The sequence below is a fragment of the Rana temporaria genome, chromosome 3 (assembly GCF_905171775.1).
Source record: "Rana temporaria chromosome 3, aRanTem1.1, whole genome shotgun sequence".
Taxonomy (NCBI): Eukaryota; Metazoa; Chordata; class Amphibia; order Anura; family Ranidae; genus Rana; species Rana temporaria.
The window spans coordinates 398,374,880-398,396,860 of record NC_053491.1 but is presented as its reverse complement, the minus strand read 5'-3'; the positions used below and the strand labels follow the sequence as shown (position 1 = coordinate 398,396,860).

The following is a 21,981-nucleotide window of genomic DNA, read 5'->3' as shown; positions in this document are numbered from 1 at the left end:
AGGTTAGACACCAGCAGCCTACTACTAGATCGGCAAAATCAAGAACTATTTTCTTCACTGCATTTCACCAATACACTCACCTGTTTTTTCTCCAACTTTGTAAAAGTATGACCCTGAAAGGTTGCAAAGTGGAACTGAAGTATAAAATGGTGACTAGTAAACAAATAGGAAATAATGACACCATCTTTAGAAAAGTTTCTTCAGATTCCCATTAAAGAAACTCCTGGAAGAGGGCTGGTATTCGTTTTCTTGACCAGTGATCAAGATGCCCTTAACACTGTAAAACAGGGGTCTCCAAACTTTTCAAACAAAGGGCCAATCTACTGTCCTTCAGAATTTAAAAGGGCCGGATTGTGGCCAGTGGGGCATAGAAAATGTCCTGGGCCCAGCATCATTGAGGAAAAAATATGGTCTCAGGGTTGGTGGTCAGCAGGAGTGGTAGTACCCTATTATTGGTATAAGGAGGAGGAGTGCCCCATTATTGGTATTAGCAGGAGGAGTAGTATTCCATCATTGGTATCAAAATGGTGCCCCATTGCTGGTGTCAGTGGGAATAGTTCCTCATATCATTGAGAGGAATAGTGCCCCAAGGGTCATATAAAAACTAGCAATGACCACATCTGGCCCTGGGGCCGCAGTTTGGAGACCCCTGCTCTAAAAAAACACTATTAGTTATCTAATAACTTTTTTTAAATATCTCCAATTGCCTCATGCTCTAGAGTCAGGCATATACCTATCAGTTGAACTATAACCCCTCTACAATATTGTGGCTTCCACATCCTGCACTAAGAGGGTTAATTGGGGATTTATATTCTACCCTTCAAAACAGCTTAGTTCATGGCAGCAGGACATAGTACCACTGGATGATGAGGAGTGGACTCAGGAATTGGAAGTGTTGCCGAAGGTTTTCCTTTCGCCATCACAGCGCTGTTTATTGTACACCGAGTACACTATTCTCCACAGAAGCATCACTCTTGGGGATAGGCAACATCACCGCTGTGTCCTAGATGTACCTCAGCCACTGAGGCCCTCATCTACATGTTGTGGCATTGCCCCAAACTTTAACGGGAGACTATAGTTGCAACTCAACTCGCTCTGTTCTACTCGGGTGGTATTGGATCCCAAATTTGCACTCCTTGAAATTATCTCAGTATATTTACCTACAGACTAAATCCATAGAACAAGGACAAGATCCTTATACTTGGCTCATAAACTAAATCAGTCCGGCGGGTCCCAGGCGCTTCCATCTCCCCTCCCCCCTCCTCCCGGTCTTCCTTCTGGGCTCTGTGCCTTCGGTCACTTGCCTGGTCTCTCTCTCTCTCTCTCTCTCTCTCTCTCTCTCTCTCTCTCTCTCTCTCTCTCTCTCTCTCTCTCTCTCTCTCTCTCTCTCTCTCTCTCTCTCTCTCTCTCTCTCTCTCTCTCTCTCTCTCTCTCTCTCTCTCTCTCTCTCTCTCTCTCTCTCTCTCTCTCTCTCTCTCTCTCTCTCTCTCTCTCTCTCTCTCTCTCTCTCTCTCTCTCTCTCTCTCTCTCTCTCTCTCTCTCTCTCTCTCTCTCTCTCTCTCTCTCTCTCTCTCTCTCTCTCTCTCTCTCTCTCTCTCTCTCTCTCTCTCTCTCTCTCTCTCTCTCTCTCTCTCTCTCTCTCTCTCTCTCTCTCTCTCTCTCTCTCTCTCTCTCTCTCTCTCTCTCTCTCTCTCTCTCTCTCTCTCTCTCTCTCTCTCTCTCTCTCTCTCTCTCTCTCTCTCTCTCTCTCTCTCTCTCTCTCTCTCTCTCTCTCTCTCTCTCGCCCTGCCGGACCCAGTAACGCAGCTATACGATGTGTGAGGAGGGGGGTTCAGTGCAAGTTCACCTTACAGATTTTTTTTTTTTTTTTTTTTTTTTTTTTTTTTCAGTAAATGTGAACTTCCCCTTTAAGCACCAGACCTTTTTCTGCCACTTGTTGTTTAAATTTGTATTTTCTGCTAGAAAATTAGTTGGAACCCCCAAAAATTATAGATTTTATAAGCCAAGACCCTAGAGAATAATCTGCTATTTGAGCAGTGGTGTTTCAAATGCAATACACTTTCATGAATAAAAAAAAACACAAAAAACAGGAACGTTGGCACTTTTTTTGTATGATGTGAAAGATATTTACTCATCGTAACATCAGATACCCAATATGTCATGCTTCAAACTTGCACACGCTCGTGAAATTGCGACAAACTACAGTATTTAAAAATCTCCATAGGCGATGTTTTAAACATTTTTACAGGTTACCAGTTTAGAGTTATAGGGGAGATCTGATGCTAGAATTATTGCACTCACGCCAACGATCGCAGCAGAACCTCACATGTGTGGTTTGAACACCATTTACATATGTGGGCGTGACTTACGCATGTGTATTCGCCCTTGCACGCAAGCACGGAGGGACAGGGTCCTTTAAATTTTATTTTAAGTCCTTTTTATTGCAAGATCTGGGGTCAAAAACTCAGATCCCACATTTACACTTAAAAGCAAAAAATAAATACAATAAAATTGTATTTCACATTTACTATGCCTTTAAGCATTCCTAATATTCCGGTGCCAATTCACTGGATGGGAATCCAGAGGCAGGGCTTTTTTCAGGGGGAACTTGGGGGAACTCAGTTCCACCACCTTTGGCTCAGACCCTTTGGTGCCTGCTCACCACAATCACTTGTAAACACAGATGTCTGGTTTCTGTGTTTACAAGTGACAGCTCTGCACTCTGTGTGTAACCCCCCCTGAACTCTGCACTCTGTATGTAATGCAATCCTGGTATTTAATGCCCCTTTAAGACCCTTCTAGTGTTTGTGAAATCTGAACAGTGTTGTGGTTGAGTTCCTGCACCTACTTTCCTACTTTCTGAGAAAAAAAGCTCTGTCCAGAGGAATCCATTTTTCTTTATTTTTCCTTTGTTAAACTGTGAGAATAATAAGCCAAGTAGACGGCCACAGTATCTTTATAAACAGTCAAAGCATTCCAGAGATAGGCACACAATCCAAATAAAACAGAAGCTAGAATGATTTGTTTCCCACAGGAACATAACCAAGCCTATTAACATACGATGATGTGCCAAGTAGGCAAGACCCTCTTGTTACCTTGAGATCTCGGTGAATGATGGGAGTCTTGCACTGGTGGAGGCGAGCCACTGCTTCACATGTGTCGCAGAAGATCTGTAGGACCTCGGCCTCAGTAAATCCAGTCTGCAAACGCTGGTTCATCAGATTTACAACTTGCCCTCCTGCAGAATAGAAAAAAAACTGTTGTCAATCAAAATAAGAAATATCATTCTGTAAAGCAATACCCTCTCCACAAGGGGCATACTACTAAAGCAGTAAATGCAACATTCACCAATCATTCAATGCAGACGAGCTTCCTGGGGCATGTGCTTTAAATGACAGCAATTGGTTCACCTGCATTGAATGTTTGGTGAATTTCACATTCACTGCTTTATAAATATGCCCCCAAGTACGCATACAATGTGCACAGTAAACAAACGATACATACATGACTCATTATATGAAGGGGGGTGGGTGGGTTTGAGACAAGCAGGTACCTGGTTTTGACAGGTACATGATCCCATTTCCCCTCAAATCCACCAGAATCCAACCTTCTAGAACACCTCACTGGTCCCAGAAGGCTGCGGGACCATTCAGAAAAAACAGCGCAGCTTGTGCATGCACAGCAGGCAGCCGGCTGTGTAATTGTATTCTGACAGCGGGGAGCCGCCTGCCAACAACCAACTTGCCCATATACAGATTAAAATTTGGCCTGTTCCTGCTGAACCAGCCATATTTCAATTCATGTATGGCCAGCTTTAGTTTAATTTTTTTGTGTCTCTGTGGCAGCAGTTTGTATTCCTCCTCCCTCAACAGTAGAGCTTTAGGCTGTCAGCAGATTCACCTCGAGTGACTCACTGATTTTAGGCACAGTGCCAAGAATAAAGAGAAACTGAGCATGTGCAGAGCAGAGTGAGACAGTGACTTACTGGATTTTAAACAGTACATGCACTTTGTTTTACATGGCCATACCTGCAAAGGGGGCCAACATGAAGTGATCTATGCATTGCAGCAACAGATTGCAGAGCGTGTGCACAATGCACAGCAATGCACGTTCCGTGCACTATAACATGTTTTCTTTAGAATTAGGGAAGAAAAAGTGCCGATAATGGCATGCTGCGTCCTCTTGACTTCCACACAAAGTCACATTCCCTTGACTTCAATGAAAAAAACGCCAGTCACTTTAACTAAAAAATAAAAATAAAAAACTCAAATGTCCGTTTCGGTTTCAGGTATTGGTCAAGTGCATCCTGAATTTTTGGCTTCAGTTTTGGCACCAGATTTTTAATTTCAGTGCACGACTATTAGGAATTGTGTATAAAAAGGATAGAGCTGCACAATTACTCGTTAAAAAATCGTGATCTCGATTCAAACCCCCTGACGATCTCCAATGCAGTGTTTGCCGATTCTTTCATAAACCAAGTGGAGAGACTTATCTGCTCACTCAGCTGTCAAAAGAAAATATCTGGGTAGTCTGCCAAGTTCTTAACAGGAAAAATTGTAACCAATGCTTCCTTCTTATATCAAAAAGGGATAAACTTCTTTGTGTAAAGAAAAAAAAAAAAAAATCGGGCAGTCTGCCAAGTTTGTAATAACATGAAACATTGTAACTAAGGCTTCCTTCTTAGGGCCCTTTCACACGGGGCAGATCAGTAATGATCCGCCCCGTGTGTCCGTAAGCTCAGCGGGGATCGCTCCGTAAATCCCTGCTGAGCCGGCGGCTGACAGGGCGGTCCCCGCACACTGTGCAGGGTCCGCCCTGTCTTTTCTCTGCTCTCCCCAATGGGGGATCGGATGAACACGGACCGTGTGTCCATGTTCATCCAATCTGATCCGCAGACGGAAGAAAAAATAGGTTTTTTTTCCGTCAGTAAAATCGAATGTTTGCAGAGGCGGGTGATTACGGGCGTCAGATGTTTATCCGCTGACACCCGCAATCACATAGGGACCAATGTATGTCGCTTTTTCATCCACAAACGGATGGATAAAAAAGCGGACATACGGTCCGCACATGTAAAAGGGGCCTTAGAGCAAATGGTGTGTAAATGCAAAAGTTTAACCACTTAAAGTCCAAATCTTTTTCTGACACTTATTTCCTAATTTAAAATCAATATTTTTTGCTAGAAAATTACTTGGAAGCCCCAAACATTATATATTTTTTAGCATAGACCCTAGGGAATAAAATGGCAATTGCTGCAATATTTTATGTCACACTGTATTTGCCCAGCAGTCTTTCAAATTAAATTCTTTTGGGAAAAAATACACTTCAATTACCACAAAAAAAAAAAAAAAAAAAAACAGTAAAGTTAGCCGAATTTTATTTTTTTACGTTTCAATGTGAAAGATGATTTTACGCCACAAGAATCGTGAGAGAACATTGATCTATTTTTTAAGCAAAAAAATTGTGATTCTCATTTTAGCCAGAATCCTGCAGCTCTAATTAAGGATAGTACCATTGTGGTTGTACTATCCTTTATTAGAGCTGCACGATTCTGGCTAAAATGAGAATCACTTGCCTGCATTTGCAACGCAATAGAGCAGGGGTCTCCAAACCTTCTAAGCAAAGGACCAGTTTACTGTGCTTCAGACTTTAGGGGGGCCGGACTGTGACTATTGGGAATAGAAAAGGTCCCGACGTTGGTGGGAAAAATAACACCCCACCATTTGTTTCAGTGGGCATAAGTGTGCCCATCTTCAGTGTCATTGACCTAAATTGTGCTCCATTGTTAAGCTGAGTTGCACAAACCCCAAATCCAAAGTGACTGCCGTCAGTGTTATTGGGAGGAATTGTGCCACATTGTTGGTGTCATTGGGAAGAATTGTGTCCCATTATTGGTATCAGTGGATGAGATAGCGCTCCAAGGGCCAGATAAAAGCAAAGGGCCGCATCTGGCCCCCGGGCCGTAGTTTGGAGACCACTGCAATAGAGAAAAGAGGTAAATATTTGCCATTTGGCTTCACAGTCACACCAAACTACAACTGTTGCCTAGGCCATAAAAAAAATATGAAATACCAACATACAGTATAGGCATTCAAAATGCAAATCTGTTGATTTGGAATACAGTTGCATTAATAAATGTTCCCCAAAGTAGTTTTTCTTTAAAGAAGAAAATATGTCTTATCCCCAAATTAAAAATGCAAGAAATCTTATGCTGTGTATACACACACACACACACACACACACACACACATATACACACATACATACATACACACATTTAGGACAGTTTGCTTGTAAATTGCCTTGCCAGCTAGGAGTTGTAAAAAAAAAAAAAAGCAGAAAGACAGATCTCTGAAGAGACATTATCGATGATGTGTCAGGCCCACGCTTCCTACCCCATACTGGCAGAGGAAATACAAAAAAAAGGAGGGGGCTACAATTACAGCAAATAGCACAAAAAAACATTTCTTCCTACATAAATTCAGAAAGCACAGCACGACTCGTGCATGCGCAGTAGGAAACAGGCTGTAAAGCCGCAAGCCTTCACTTCCTGTTTCCTCTAATGAAGATGCCGACACCAGCACCCAGAGCCAATAGATGGATCAGCTGGGGGTGCCGACATAGCGGGATCCCTGGTCAGGTAAGTGTCCTTATATTAAAAGTCAGCAGCTACAGTATTTGTAGCTGATGACTTTTAATAATTTTTAATTTTTGTTGTACAGGCTGGAACTCCTCTTTAAATGTTTAAAGTAATTGTTATTTTTATTTGTGGAAAAAACAAACAAGACTTTACTGACATGTTATACTTACCTGCTCTGTTGCAGTAGATTTGCACAGAGCAGCCCAGATCCTCCTCTTCCCGGGTCCCTCTTCTATGATCCTGGCCCTGTTCAGTGCCCCTACAGCAAGCAGCTTGCTATGGGGGCACCCAAGCAGAGTCACAGCTCCCTGCATCCATTCAGACATGGAGCCCTGATCCAGGCCCCCTCGCTCTCCCGATTGGCTAGCTGACTTTGATTGACAGCAGCCAATAGGGTCACTGTTGTGGCTTGGCCAATCAGGGAGAGAGAATCTCGGCGGCTGAGAGACTTGTGGACATTGCTGAACAGAGAGGGATCTCGGGTAAGTATTAGGGGGGCTGCTGCACACAGAAGGCTTTTTAGCTCAATGCATAGAATGCATTAAAGGGTTACTATAGGAAGAAAAAAAAAATTGCTTTAAAAATAACAAACATGTTATACTTGCCTCCACTGTGCAGTTAGTTTTGCACAGAGTGGCCCCCATCCATGTCTTCTGGGGTCCCTCGGCGGCTGTCTCCGGTCCTCCCCGCAAGAACTCACCACAGTCATGGGAGAGCACTCGCATGGTGGTGAGTCTTTGCGGGCGCGCTCCTGTGATACAGTGACCGCTCATAGTGTCGTGCTCGCCCCCTCCTTCGAACTACAGGAGAGTCAGGATGCCCACCAACACACAGCTCCTTTCACTATTTGCAATGTAGAGAGCGTCCTGACTCTCCTGAAGTCCAAAGGGGGGTGAGCACAACACTCCACACCAGGGAGAAAGCCTCCCATTACTGTGTGTAGTTACAGACAGAAGAACAGGAATTGAGGATTTCTCAGAAGAAATAAGGACATTTAAAAGCAAAATGGAAGGATGAGGTAAGTGAAGGAGGACTGCACTAAGGTAAAGGAAGCTAATTGGGAAAAATAAAATTGTAACTTTACAACCCCTTTAAGGAAAGAAAATGTCATAACATATGGCCAACCTCAGCAGCTGCTGAAAATCCTTTGAAATTTGACACTCCTAATATATATATCATTACTTCAGTCTTGTAATATTGAGAAAAAAAAAAAAAAGATTTAGAAAATATATATATAAATAATAATAAAAAAAAACACCACATTTGTTGATCAGCTTCAGACACTCACGATCACCAGTGGTTTAGCCCAATGAAATGCAAAACAAAAACTCTAGATCTACTATGACTGATTTTGCTTTTAGGGGTGGAGAAAAAATCCATCTAGTTAGCAATGATGGTTTGGAACCCATTAGCTGTAAGAAAACGACCTAAACCATATTAAATTCCATTATTGATCTTCCTATTACCATCTTATGCGGAAGGGCATTCCACAGCTTAACCATTCACAATGTAAAGAACCGCTTCCTACATGGGCGGTAAGATCTTCTCTTTCCTTCAAAGTGATGTTCCCTTGTCCTATATATAGTCATTAGGATAAAACCGTTTATGTAAAACCTTAACATTAACCTTGAGAGAGGAAAAAAAAATGCAAAATGGCTTCTTTGCTGCTTCTCTCTCCAAGTGCAACTCTGTAGGTCAAATCAATAGACTCTACTAAATAGATTTACTAAAGCTGGAGAGTGCAAAATCTGATGCAGATCTGCATAGAAACCAATCAGCTTCAAGGATTTAGGCTCTGTTCACACCTGAGCAGAGCGACTTTCAGGCACTGTTATTTGAGAATTTTTGGAAGTGTATTACAAGTGTTTTAGAAGCATTTTACAACTTCAGACATTAGGGGTGGAGAGCTGCTGTTTGAGCAGAAAACGCACAACAAAACGCTAGTAAAATGCTTAAAGTGTTACTAAACCCACAACAGTAAAATCAGTCTGTATATGTAGTAAAGCATGCTGGTTATACTAACTGTGGAACCTAAGGGGTTAATTATCTGTATTGTGTAAAAAGGCTGTTTTATCCTCTATATCAGGGGGTCTCCAAACTGTGGCCCGAGGGCCAGATGTGGCCCCTTGCTAGCCTTTATCAGGCCCTGGGGGCAGTATTGTTCCCAATGATATGAGGCACTATTCCTCCCAACGACACCAACAATGGGGCTCTATTTCTTCTACTAATGGAGCACTATTCCTCCTACTGCCCACCAACACTGGGGCCATGTTTATTCTCACTGATGCTCGGCCCTGGGCATTTTCTACCCCCATTGGTCAGAATCCGGCCCCCCTGAAGTTTCAAAGACAGTAAACTGGCCCTTTGCTTGAAAAGTATGGAGACCCCTCTAAATGCACAGATCCTCCCCTCCCTGTCTATCTGGGGAAAGCCAGCTAACACAGGCAGCGTAGCCGACCTGCACATGCTCAGTTGTGTCATTTATGCTGCAGAGAAAATGTACTTGTTCTCAGAGCTAGCCAGGTCACATGATATTGACATCACACATGTGGGCGTGTATACAGGCTGAAGTAGAAATCTTTGCCTTCCTGAACTCTCAGCACTGGAGAAACTGCAGTTCATCACTGACCCTGGTATACAGATCATCCAAAAAAGGATTATAGTGGCAATATTTTAATGTAAAAAGAAGATTTATAAGCTGTGGGCACTGTGGGGGGCAGATGAACTATTTTGACATTACTGGGTTTAGAAACACTTTAAGTCACGCATTTTCAGGCGTTTCTATTGAAGTCTATGGGGCCAAAAACTGCCAAAAAGAAGCTTGTATACTTTTTTGAGCATCAGGCATTTTGCCGCAGGTGACAAAATGCTCATATCTTAACAGGGGCCATTGAAATGAATGGGATCTGGCTTGCTACAAAGCTTCAAGCAGAAAATCGTTCAGGTGTGAATGGGGCCTAATTGTCAAAGCTTAAAAGGGTAAGTTCACCTTTACAGAAAACCTGTAAGGTGAACGTACACTGGACACCCTCCCCATCCCATCCAGTCCCGCCGTCCCACAATCCCCCACTGTCACGTTTCGGGACGTTGCTTTACCAGGTCGGGGATTCGAAATCATCCAGACTTTCTCCCCTCTCCTCCAGCAATGACAGCGTGGGCTAGGCGGATTCTGATTGGTCAGCGCCGTCCATGTGACAATGCTGACCGATTAGAATGCCTCCTAACTGCATACACAGAGAGGTATAGATAGGATATTAAGCCACATTTTTTTTAAATTCCCAGACTGGTAAAGCAACATTCCCGGTGTCTGACAGCAAGGGGGGGGGGGGGGGGGGGCGCTCCAGTGTAAGTTCATCTTACAGATTTTCTGTAAGGGCCAGTTCACACCAGACGCAGTTCCGCAGTTTCGTGTGCAATTTGTCTGCACTAAAAATGCATGCAAAGTGTTTTCCATGTATTCCAATGGCTCTAGTTCACACCATGCAGTCAGTTTCTGGTGCAGAAACTGACCGAAAACTGACTGCATGGTGTGAACTAGAGCCATTGGAATACATGGAAAACACTGTGCATGCATTTTGTGCACAAAAAAAAAAAAAAAGCACACGGAACTGAACAGAACTGCGTCTGGTGTGAACTGGCCCTAAAGGTGAACTCATACTTTGAACAAGCTAAAGTTAGAAGCCGATTGGTCACCATGCACAGCTGTAGCAGTTTCTATGTGCTCCAATTTTAGTCCATTGAGCTTAAAAAATGTGCCCATAATGAGCCGGGTCACACATCAGAGTGCGTTTTAGATCTCCCGTCCCCATTTTATTTATCTAAATGGTATAGCAAAAAAAAAAAACAGGTACATAAAGCAGTGAATTTGCCATTCATCAAACATTCTCTGCAGGTACATCTTCCCAGGTGATGTGTTCTTAATGAGAGTGACTGATTAACCACCATTAAATGTCCGTTAGAAGTCACATTCACGCTAGGCTCACACCTATGCGTTTTTTGCAGGGCCACGTTTTCGTGGGTACGGCAGCCTATTCAAATGAACAAGCTGCCGCGCCTGCGCTTCTGCAAAAAAAGGTGCATGCAAATTTTCAAAGATGCGGCCGCAGGAAAATCCCATGGTCTTGACCATGCGCTTTTCCTGCAGTTCCCGCACTGGAATTTTACATGCATGGAGGTGCCATTCAGAATGAATGACAGCCGCTCGCATTTCCACTGTGGATGGTTGCAGGAGCGGGAATCGCTGCATTTCCCACACCCGTCGCCACACGCAGAAGGGTGAACCAAGCCTCACTGCATTATAAATATGCCCAACAGCATTTACTCTCGGAGAAGTTATTCTGGCCATACACTGGTCAAAGTTTGGCCAGTCTTGTAGGGCCCTTCAGCCCCTTGGTGTGTGCCCTTCCCTGCTCACCAGAAGTCAACTATTAAATTGAGTTCCGTGAAGACATGTTGGAAAATTGATCAGTGGCTGCAGTTACTGATCGGTATACTTCTGACAGCAGTGGGTGCCACAGTAAGAATGCAATGTTCCAGCCGGGGTAGTGCCCCACCCACCTGGCTTGTGTGGATGGAAGAACCTGTGAGAACTTTTTCCTTCAGCCAAATGAAAAAAAAAAAAAAAAAAACGTTTGTGCATTTGTGAATTGTTTCCTTAAAGCAGAGGTCCGCCTAAAAAAAATATATTAAAATCCAGCAGCTACAAATACTGCAGCTGCTGACTTTTAATAAATGACACTTACCTGTCCAGGTTGCCCTCGATGTCGGCAGCCAAAGCCGATCAATCGCTCGGTTCTCGGCCATCCTCGGTGAGGGAATCAGGAAGTGAAGCATTGCAGCTTCACTTCCCGGTTCCCTGCTGCGCATGCGCAAATCTCGCACTGCGCGTCCTCACTGGTCCCTGCTGTCTTCTGGGACCAGTGTGTTTCCCAGAAGACAGCGGGGGGACGGGAGGTGGCGTAACCCCCTGTGGGGTCTATGTCCGGAAGTGGGTGCAAATATCTGTATTATACAGGTATCTGCACCCCCCTCCCCCTGAAAGCTGCAAAATGTGACACCGGAGGGGGAGAGGGTTCCGAAAAGCAGAGGTTTCATTTTTGTGTGGACCTCCGCTTTAAAGGAGACTTGGTCTTTAAAGTTTTCAAGTACGTTAAAAAAGTTAAATGAAAACAATCTTTAAATCTCACCTCTACAGTAATCCATAAGTATAAGCACCTCCCATACATCTCCGCTGCTTATAGAATTAATACTGGAATCTATGTAACCGACGATGTTCTTGTGACCAGAGAGATCCCTCTGCAAGAAAAACACAATAAAGTTATGTATGAACTGAGAATGTAGGAAAGAATCAAATAAAGCTGATCACTCATTGGAAGACCTTTCATTAATCCAATAAGTGCCCTTCACAAATGATCTCTGTACTTCAGAACTGGACATGATTTCCTCTGAATGCACAAATATGTTCTAGTATAATACAGCAGGGGTTGACAAATTTGCTTGGAATCTAGGAGCCAGCTAAAAAAGTTAGGAGCCAGAAAACGCACCCCGTCCCGACGAGCTTGCGCGCAGAAGCGAACACATATGTAAACGGTGTTCAAACGCAATTTTGAAGCATGACATGTTGGGTATGAATTTACTCGGCGTAACATTATCTTTCATAATATTAAAAAAAATGGGGATAACTTTACTGTTGTCTTATTTTTTAATTAAAAAAAGTGTAATTTTTTTCCCGAAAAAGTGCACTTGTAAGACCGCTGCGCAAATACGGCGTGACAGAAAGTAATGCAACGATCGCCATTTTATTCTCTAGGGTGTTAGGATAAAAAATATATATAATGTTTGGGGGTTCTAATTAGAGGGAGGAAGATGGCAGTGAAAATAGTGAAAAATGACATTAGAATTGCTGTTTAACTTGTAATGCTTAACTTGTAATACCAACGGCCACCACCAGATGGCGCCAGCTCACATCTGGTGGTAATAACTTGTAATACCAACGGCTCCCCACCAGATGGCACCAGCTCACCTTCCAAGCCAAGTCGCCAGGACACTATTTCTAGTCGCCATGGCGACCTGACGCCCGGGATTTGTCGATCCCTGTAATACAGTCTGCGCAGCAAGGGGATGAAGCGCTTTTCCTAGCTAAATATGACTCCAACACAGCCTCGTACGCACTGTACGATTGTTGGCCAACTGAGTGTCTGATTTTTGTCAAAAAGGCGTGTGCCAGGATCTTACGTTACACAATTGTGGTGCCACAAACACGAATGTAGCGACATACCACGGGAAATTTTAGCTGTAGAGCGCCACCCTTTGGGCTAATTTTGTGTTTGTGTTGAGCATTGATTTTGAGCATGCATGTTTGTACTTTCGACTTGTGTGACGGATTTGTGTACTGGACCATACGAAAATCAGACATAAAGCCGTTGCTAGCCTGTCACCCAACATTTGTTGGCCAAAAATTGGATAACAAATTGTAAAAAAGAGCATACCAACAGTAGGATTTTAGAAAAACAGTCTGTCAATAACCCTAAGGCTGGATTCACACCTATGCAGTTTTAGTGCATTTTGCAGATTTGCACTACAGTCTATTAACCACTTGCCGCCCGCCAATGACAGATTGACGTCGGCAAAGTGGTTGTAGAATCCTGACCGGACGTCATATGACGTCCTCAGGATTCTGAGCCGCTGCGCGCCCCCGGGGGCGCGCATCGCGGCGATCGGTGATGCGGGGTGTCAGTCTGACACCCCGCAACACCGATCTCGGTAAAGAGTCTCTCACGGAGACTCTTTACCACGTGATCAGCCGTGTCCAACCACGGCTGATCACGATGTAAACAGGAAGAGCCGTCGATGGCTCTTCCTCACTCGCGTTTGACAGACGCGAGTAGAGGAGAGCCGATCGGCGGCTCTCCTGACAGGGGGGGTTCGCGCTGATTGTTTATCAGCGCAGCCCCCCCTCGGATCGCCACATGGACCACCAGGGATGCCCACCAGGGAAGGGCAAAACAAAAAAAGTCTGAAGAAAAAAAAAAAATGGGGAAAAAAAAAAAAAAGATGCCAATCAGTGCCCACAAATGGGCACTGACTGGCAACAAGTAAATAAGTGCCGCCCCACAGTGTCCACCAGTGCCGCCCCACAGTGTCCATCAGTGCCACCCCACAGTGCCCATCTGTGCCGCCCATGAGTGCCCATCTGTGCCGCCTATGAGTGCCCAGTGCCGCCCATGAGTGCCACCCATGAGTGCCCATCAGTGCCCGCCCATGAGTGCCCATCAGTGCCGCCCATGAGTGCCCATCAGTGCCGCCTGTGTGTGCCCATCAGTGCCGCCTATGTGTGCCCATCAGTGCCGCATGCCAGCGCCGCCAATCAGTGCCACCTCATCTGTGCCCGTCAGTACTACCTCGTCGATGTCCATCAGTGCCATCTCATCTGTGCCCATCAGTGCCACCATATCAGTGCCCGTAATTGAAAGAGAAAACTTACTTATTTACAAAAAATTACAGAAAAAAATAAAAACGTAATTTTTTTCAAAATTTTCGGTCTTTTTTTTGTTTTTTGGGAAAAAAAAAAAAAAATCGCAGAGGTGATCAAATACCACCAAAAGAAAGCTCTATTTGTGGGTAAAAAAAGGACGTCAATTTTGTTTGGGTACAGTGTAGCATGACCGCGCAATTGCCATTCAAAGTGCGACAGTGCTGAAAGCTGAAAATTGGCTTGGGCGGGAAGGTGTATACGTGCCCTGTATGGAAGTGGTTAAACATGGTTTTCTATGGAACACGTTCTGTAGTGCAAATCTGCAAAATGCAAAAAGCACAAAAAATGCCATAGGTGTGAACCCAGCCTTAGGGTTATAGTTTAGTTTATCACCACTATGTAGCCTTGTATTTGGAAAGGATGTGACATGTCTTGTATGGAGTTAGACCAGTATCAGTAACTGCAGCCCATTAAACAATGAAAGGGTTATACATCACATATGGGCTGTATAGTCCCACATATCTTCTAAGGGCATCAAGAAAGGTAATTACCATGATTTGTATCTCCCGCTTGCAAACCTGGAGGTCATGTTCATTATTCACATACATGCGCTTCAGAGCACGCCGCATGCCATTGCCGGTATGAACCAGGAAGACCAGGGCAAAACCACCTGCAGAAGGAAAAATCAAAAAAATCAGTCCAAAACAATGTTACAATATGACAACCCTGCAATGCACGGGACACGTTAAGGAACCTACTATGCTGAATCTATTAGAGGCCTGCAATGTTATCCTATCACATGGGGCGGATTTCATTCTGGAATGGATGAGGAAAGTGGGAACAACAAGATTTTCTATCCTCTGAAAGTTATTTTGAAGCCAGTAGAATACATCGTAATAGGTACAGACAAATAGATGCAAACAGAAGGAAATGTGTAACTGCTATATAGCAGAAGCATTAGTAATAATGCTTGAACTGGTCCTAAAGGCATCCTCTGCCCCCCCCCCCCCCCAATACTTGCCTATGCCCGATCTCCACCCAGCGATGTACACAAGACGCAGCGCTCTCCCGGGTCTCCCCTTCCTGATTGGCTGAGATGCAGCAGCAGGGGTTACTGGCTCCCGCTGCTGTCAATCACAGCCAGTGAGGCAGGGGCGGGGCTTATACGCTCTCTCCGTGTCTTATGGACAGAGAGCCGCTCAGGAGCGAGCACACAAGAGTGCCTCCTCAGTAACCGGCTTTCTGAATGGGGTCTTAAAGTAATATTAAAAAGGCAGATATTTTTTTATATATAACTAACAAACATGTCAAAACTTACCTGCTTTGTGCAGTGGTTTTGCACACAGCTGCTCTAAACCTCCTCTTCCTGGGTCCCCCACTGGTGCTCTTGCCGCCCCCCCATCCTGCTGAGTGCCCCCATAATAAGCAGCTTGCTATGGGGGCACCCGAGCAGGCTCACTCCTGAGTCGCTGCTCTGTGTGCCCATTCTCACATGGAGCACAGCTTGTCCCTCCCCCACCTCACTGGCTGTGATGGACACTACAAGACTGCTGTCTGAGCCAATTAGGAGGTAGAGACTCGGGAGAGCTTTTGCTCTTGTGCACAATGCTGGATCCAGATGGGGTTCAGGTAAGTGTTGGAGGGCTGGGGGTACTACTGCACACAAAGTTTTTTACCCCAAACCACGCAAAGAGCATTGATTGAAGAATCTCCACTGCCACTAGTAGCTGCTTGAATACCCACACTGACTGCACTTTACTGGATGCGATCACTATTTGGACTTTTTATTTAAGTTTTGTTGAGCCAGATTGTGCCAGCTGGGCACTCAAATTTCCTGCTGAATTGGCTGAAAATAAAACCGAGAGTGTTGAGCTTAAAGGGGTCGTAAAGGTTTGCTTTACACACACACACACACACACACACACACACACACACACACACACACACACACACACACATATATATATTCAAACATGTTATACTGCCTCCTCTGTGCAAGGGTTTTGCACAGAGCGCCGTGGGTCCTCCTCTTCTGGGGTCCTGGTTTCTCCTCTTAGAGTGCCCCCACAGAGAACCGCTTTCCATGGGGGTACTCGTGCAAGCACGCTCTCGAGTTCTGCTGCTATGTCCATTGACACAGACAGCAGGACTTGGCCCCACCCCCTGGCTCCTGTATAACTGGATTTGATTAAAAGCAGCAGAAGCCAATGGCTCCTGTTGCCATCAATCTATCCAATGAGGACCCAAGACAGTGGGTGGAGCTGCTGTGCTCGTCCCCGTTGATCGAACCATCGGGTTCAGGTAGGTAAAAAGGGGGGCTCTGGGGGGCAGCTGCACTACAGAAGATTTTTTCACCTTAAAGTGGAGTTCCACCCATAAATATAACATTACATCAGTAGTTTTAAAAAAAATGTCATTAGTCCTTTACGAAAAAAAACATTTTTTTTAGATGCCTTCAAAGTGTTGTTGCTAGGCAGAATAGTTAATCTTCCCTCTTGCTGCACCTAGGTGCTTAATGCTTCCTAACCTACACCGCACAGAATCCTGGGAATGTAGTGGGTGTAACTTTCCAGGAGTCTGTGCACTCCCCAGTCTCAAATAATCATGTGACTTGGACAGTACAGGTGCTGAAACCTGATCTGACACTGCTTGTGCAGCACTGAGCATGTGCGAGATTTGCAAGGCTGAAATCCAGGAAGTCATACAGTCTGGCTTCATGATGCCCACACTTAAGATGGCCCCAGTCAATTTCTATTTTATAAAGTGTCTAAATGCTGTAACAACCTAACAAAACGGACCTTAGTTTACAGACTAACTTTACTAGAATACATTAAGCTTGTGTATTACAGGGGTATTTATATTTAAAAAGTGAAATTGTGTCCGGAACTCCGCTTTAATGCATATAATTCATTAAAGGTGAAAAACAACCCCTTTTACAACCCCTTTAAGCCTCTATTTGAGAGAAAAGCACTAGAGTAGGAGAGGGTCCGGTGGTGGGCAATGTGGTACAGGCTGGCTTTGTATAATTGTACTACTTGCAATAAAGCTTGATGGTCGTCTTGTAGTACATTGGGAAAACATCCTATACATTGCATTTTGCATGCACTGCATGGTCCTATTTAAGTCAAATGGTGGGGACCATTCAAAACTACAATACAAATGTGGTGTTATGAACCTGAACGTGCTCAATACAGAGTGCAAACAGCAATGATTTGCAAAGTACAGCTACCCATGAAAGTCAACTACAGTAAAACCTTGGTTTGAGAGCTTTTTGCAAGACAAGCAAAATATTTTAATACATTTTGCCTTGATATACAAGCGATGTCTTAAAAGAGTAGCGTCATGTCACAACCAAGTATAAAAAAGAAGAGAGGAGCCTCTAAGTGTAGCAATATGGTTACATTAAAATGAAGGTACAACATTTATAAAAAAACTTATTGCTACACTCTTCTTTTTTATACTCTCTAAAAAAAATGCTTTAACCACTTCAATACCGGGCTTTTATACCACCTCAATACCGGGCCTATTCTGGCACTTCTCTCCTACATGTACAAATCATCATTCTTTTGCTAGAAAATTACACAGAACCCCAAAACATTATATATGTTTTTTTAGCAGACACCCTAGGGAATAAAACGACGGTCATTGCAGCGTTTTACCTTGCACGGTATTTGCGCAATAATTTTTCAAAACGCCTTTTTTTTGGGGAAAAAAATTGTTTACCGTTTTGTTATTTTTTTCATTCATGAAAGTTAGCCCAATTTTTTTGTAAAATATGAAAGATTATGTTACACCGAGTAAATAGATACCCAACATGTCACGTTTTAAAATTGCGCACACTCATGGAATGGCGCCAAACTTCGGTACTTAAAAATCTCCATAGGCAACGCTTTGAAATTTTTTACAGGTTACCAGTTTAGATTTACAGAGAAGATCTAGTGCTAGAATTGTTGCTGGCGCTCTAATGCACGCGGCGATACCTCACATATGTGGTTTAAACTGTGTTTACATATGTCGGCGGGACTAACGTGTGCGTTCGCTTCTGCGCGCGAGCTACCGGAAACAGGGGCATTTTAATTTTTTTTTTTTACTTAATTATTTTTCCACTTTTTTTTTTTTTTCACTTTTATTCCTATTACAAGGAATGTAAACATCTCTTGTAATAGGAAATGTGTGCGACAGGTCCTCTTTATGGAGAGATGCGGAGACGTATAAACAGTTAAAAAATCATACACGAGTTGAAACTCTTGCCATAACCGTCTGCTGTAAGCGGCAGAATCAGTGAATTATGCAGGGTAGAAGTGACGCAACATGACTCAGAGGACAAGTTCAGATTACTAGTAAACCTATGATTGTGGCGACGCTTACTCATTATGGACAGACAAAATAAGATTACACAACGTCATACGTGTATGGCCCTTTCACCTTTAATTTCATGCAACGCTGTCTATATCCGAGAGGTTGTAAAAAATAAAATTAAAATAAAAACTTTGGAATGGGAAGCTCTCATGTGTGCAAAGTATTTATTCATTCTGGACACATTTCACATAAGAATGACCACTTTCACCAGAGGAGGAATCGGGTTCCAGTCATACAGATACTAAGGCATTCAGCCAAACAGTTGGGAATCTACCATACTTGATGGCTTCTATACGTTCATTTTGATCCATCTATGGCCAGCTTAACCACTTAAGACCCGGACCATTATGCAGGTAAAGGACCTGGCCAGTTTTTGCGATTCGGCACTGCGTCGTTTTAACTGAAAATTGCGCGGTCGTGCGATGTGGCTCCCAAAAAAAATTGGGGTCCTTTTTTCCCCACAAATAGAGCTTTCTTTTGGTGGCATTTGATCACCTCTGCGGTTTTTATTTTTTGCGATAAACAAAAATAGAGCAACAATTTTGAAAAAAAAAATCAATATTTTTTTTACTTTTTGCTATAATAAATATCTCCAAAAAAGATATAAAAAAAAACAAATGTTTGGGGGGAAAAAAAAAAAATCGCAACAAGCGTTTATCAATTGGTTTGCAGAAAATGTGTAGCATTTACAAAATAGGGGATAGTTTTTTTACTACCAATGGCGGCGATCAGCGATTTTTTTCATGACTGCGACATTATGGCGGACACATCGGACAATTTTGACACTTTTTGCGACCATTGTCATTTTCACACCGAAAAGTGCTATAAAAAATGCACCGATTACTGTGAAAATGACAATTGCAGTTTAGGAGTTAACCACTAGGGGGCGCTGAAGGGGTTAAGTGTGACCTCATGTGTGTTTCTAACTGTAGGGGGCAGGGCTGGATGTGTGACGTCAGTGATCGTCGTTCCCTATATCAGGGAACAGACACCGACATTGCCCCAGTGAAGAACGGGGAAGGTGTGTTTACACACACACACACACACACACACACACCTCTCCCCGTTCTTCAGCTCCTGTGACTGATCGCGGGACACCAGCGGCGATCGGTTCCACGGGTGCGGTCACGGAGCTTCGGACCGTGTCGCGTGCGCTGGCGACGTATATCTGCGTTAGGCGGTCATTTAGTGATTAAGACCTCATGCACACGGAACGTTTTTATAGATGCCATTTTTGGATTCAAGCTTTTTTTCCTGCAGCCAATAAAATCCCGAGCATGTTATCTTATGTGTCGATACACATATAGGCTTTTGGCAGGGGGTTTTTCTGGCTGGAAAAACCCCCCCAGAACTAGTGGGTTTAACCACTTCTTTACCCAGCCATAGTCATATGACGCCCACAGATGGGATCTCCCATCCTGGGTGGGCGTCATATGATGTCCTTGACTTTGTGGGGGGATATCTGAATGATGCCTGCAGCTAGAGGCATCATTCAGATATCATTCTTTCATGCCGGCGATTCTGTGCACGATAAGAACGATCATAGCGGCAGTTCCGCCGCTTAAATCGTTTTTATAGGCGATGGGAGGAGACATCCCGCCGCCATCCGATGCTTCTCCAGGCTCTCCCATGGCATCGGGGGCCCAGAGAAAGAATCGTGCGGTGCCGGATGACGAGCATAGATTTCCGGTGACCAGATGGTCACCAGTCATCTCTATGACCGTCGAAGGCCCGGGTGTGACGTTATGACGTCACGCCCGGTTTCCCGGAAGTAAACAAAGCCGTGATTGTGGCTTGTAAGCATGAGATCAGCGATTTATTTTTCCTGATCTCATGCTTTCCAGCCTGGAGGAGAGATGTGGGATCTTATTGACCCCACATCTCTCCATAAAGAGTACCTGTCACACACCATTCCTATTACAAGGGATGTTTACATTCCTTGTAATAGGAAAAAAGTGATAAAAAAAAAAGTGTAAAAAAAATAAAAAAATAAAAGTAAAGTTAAAAAAAAAAAAAAAAAAACGCTACTGTCCCTGGTAGCTCGCAATCAGAAGGGAAAGTACACGCAAGTCCCGCCCACATATCTAAACGCCGTTCAAACCACATATGTGAGGTATCGCCGCGTGTGCAACAATTCTAGCCCTTGAACTCCTCTGAAACTCTAAACTGGTAATCTGTAAAAAAAATTCAAAGCGTCGCCTATGGAGATTTTTAAGTACCGAAGTTTGGCGCCATTCCATGAGTGTGCGCAATTTTAAAGCGTGACAAATTAGGTATCTATTTACTCGGCGTAACATCTTTCATATTTTACAAAAAAAATTGGGCTAACTTTACTGTTTTTTTTTTTTAATTCATAAAACCAAAAAAAAGGCCTTTGAAAAATTATTGCGCAAATACTGTGCAAGAAAAACGCAGCATTCTGCAGCTAAACCTACCGACGTTTTTATAATGCCCAGTGCGCATGAGGCCTAAAAGAAACAGAGGTTGCCGACTAATGCTGGCCATACACTATACGAAAATTTGGCCAAAATTCGGTCGTTCAGACAGTTCTTTCGTTTTTCGAGCAGTTAATGGGCACAAAATCGATAATCGTTGGGACGTTTTTTAGCCGAAGGACACATTTGGAAATTTTCTGCCGAACGAACGATAAATCGGAAGGTTGATGCGTTTCCCGTCCAAACTTTCTGCACTAGTTATATGTAAAAAAAACGAACCAAATTTTTTTTTATTTATGTCCACTGAACGATTTATCGGTCATTACATGATGGCACTATCGTTTGCGCTCACGACCGAACGTTCGTTTTTTGAAAGTTCGTTCGTACGATTTTTCGTGGAGTGTATGGCCAGCATTAGGCTCCTTTCACACTAGCAATCATATCGGGACCACCTGTCCGTTTTTCACGTGAACCCAATTGGATCTTCCAGTCTCTTCTATGAAGCAGCAGGTGTAAATAGACAAGCGTTCATTTACACCTGCTTACATCCAATATGATTCGCTAAAAACAGATTGATGGTGATCCATTCCCCTTCGGTCTAGTGGATTGGATCAGATAGCAGTCGGTTGTAAATGAACAGGCGCTATGCTTACATCCGACCGCCCATAGAGGAGAATGGGCTTGTGTCTGGGTACGCTTTGCATAAGTGAAGCGGACACAGGCCAGCTATCTGCCTGCTCACAGGGGATCCACGCACAGATCCCCCCGCCAAGCCTGTGTAGTACACCCCGTGTGAACAGAGTTTTACTCTGTAAACGCTAGCCGTGAAGTTGACATTTTAGCTTTAGTACATTAAAAGGTGCTACAGTGCTGCAAAGCAAACAGCGATTGCACAACAAACCCAGAAAAGTGGTTTTCTCAGGGCTCATTCAAAGCCGTGGTCTTTACTGCGGCGTGATGCATACAGCAACACATCACGAGCATTAACATTGGCCTCATTTATTAGCGGGGTCTGCTGAGACGGAAATTAAATGAGACTACATAGTCCTCACATGCAGCGTATAGAAGATGCTAGC

At 43.8% G+C, this 21,981-nt stretch overlaps 1 protein-coding gene across 12 annotated transcripts in view; it reads right to left on the bottom strand.

Annotated features, from left to right (window-relative positions):
- Positions 1–21,981, bottom strand: part of AAK1 (AP2 associated kinase 1) — a 182,138-nt gene that overhangs the window by 112,103 nt on the left and 48,054 nt on the right. For all 12 annotated transcript variants that reach the window (XM_040345885.1, XM_040345893.1, XM_040345887.1 and 9 more), the window contains exons 2-4: positions 14,663–14,781; positions 11,824–11,932; positions 3,096–3,238 (exon numbers count right to left, since the gene is read on the bottom strand). In XM_040345885.1, the coding sequence (XP_040201819.1) occupies positions 3,096–3,238; positions 11,824–11,932; positions 14,663–14,781 (371 nt within the window). The remainder of the gene's footprint in view (positions 1–3,095; positions 3,239–11,823; positions 11,933–14,662; positions 14,782–21,981) is intronic.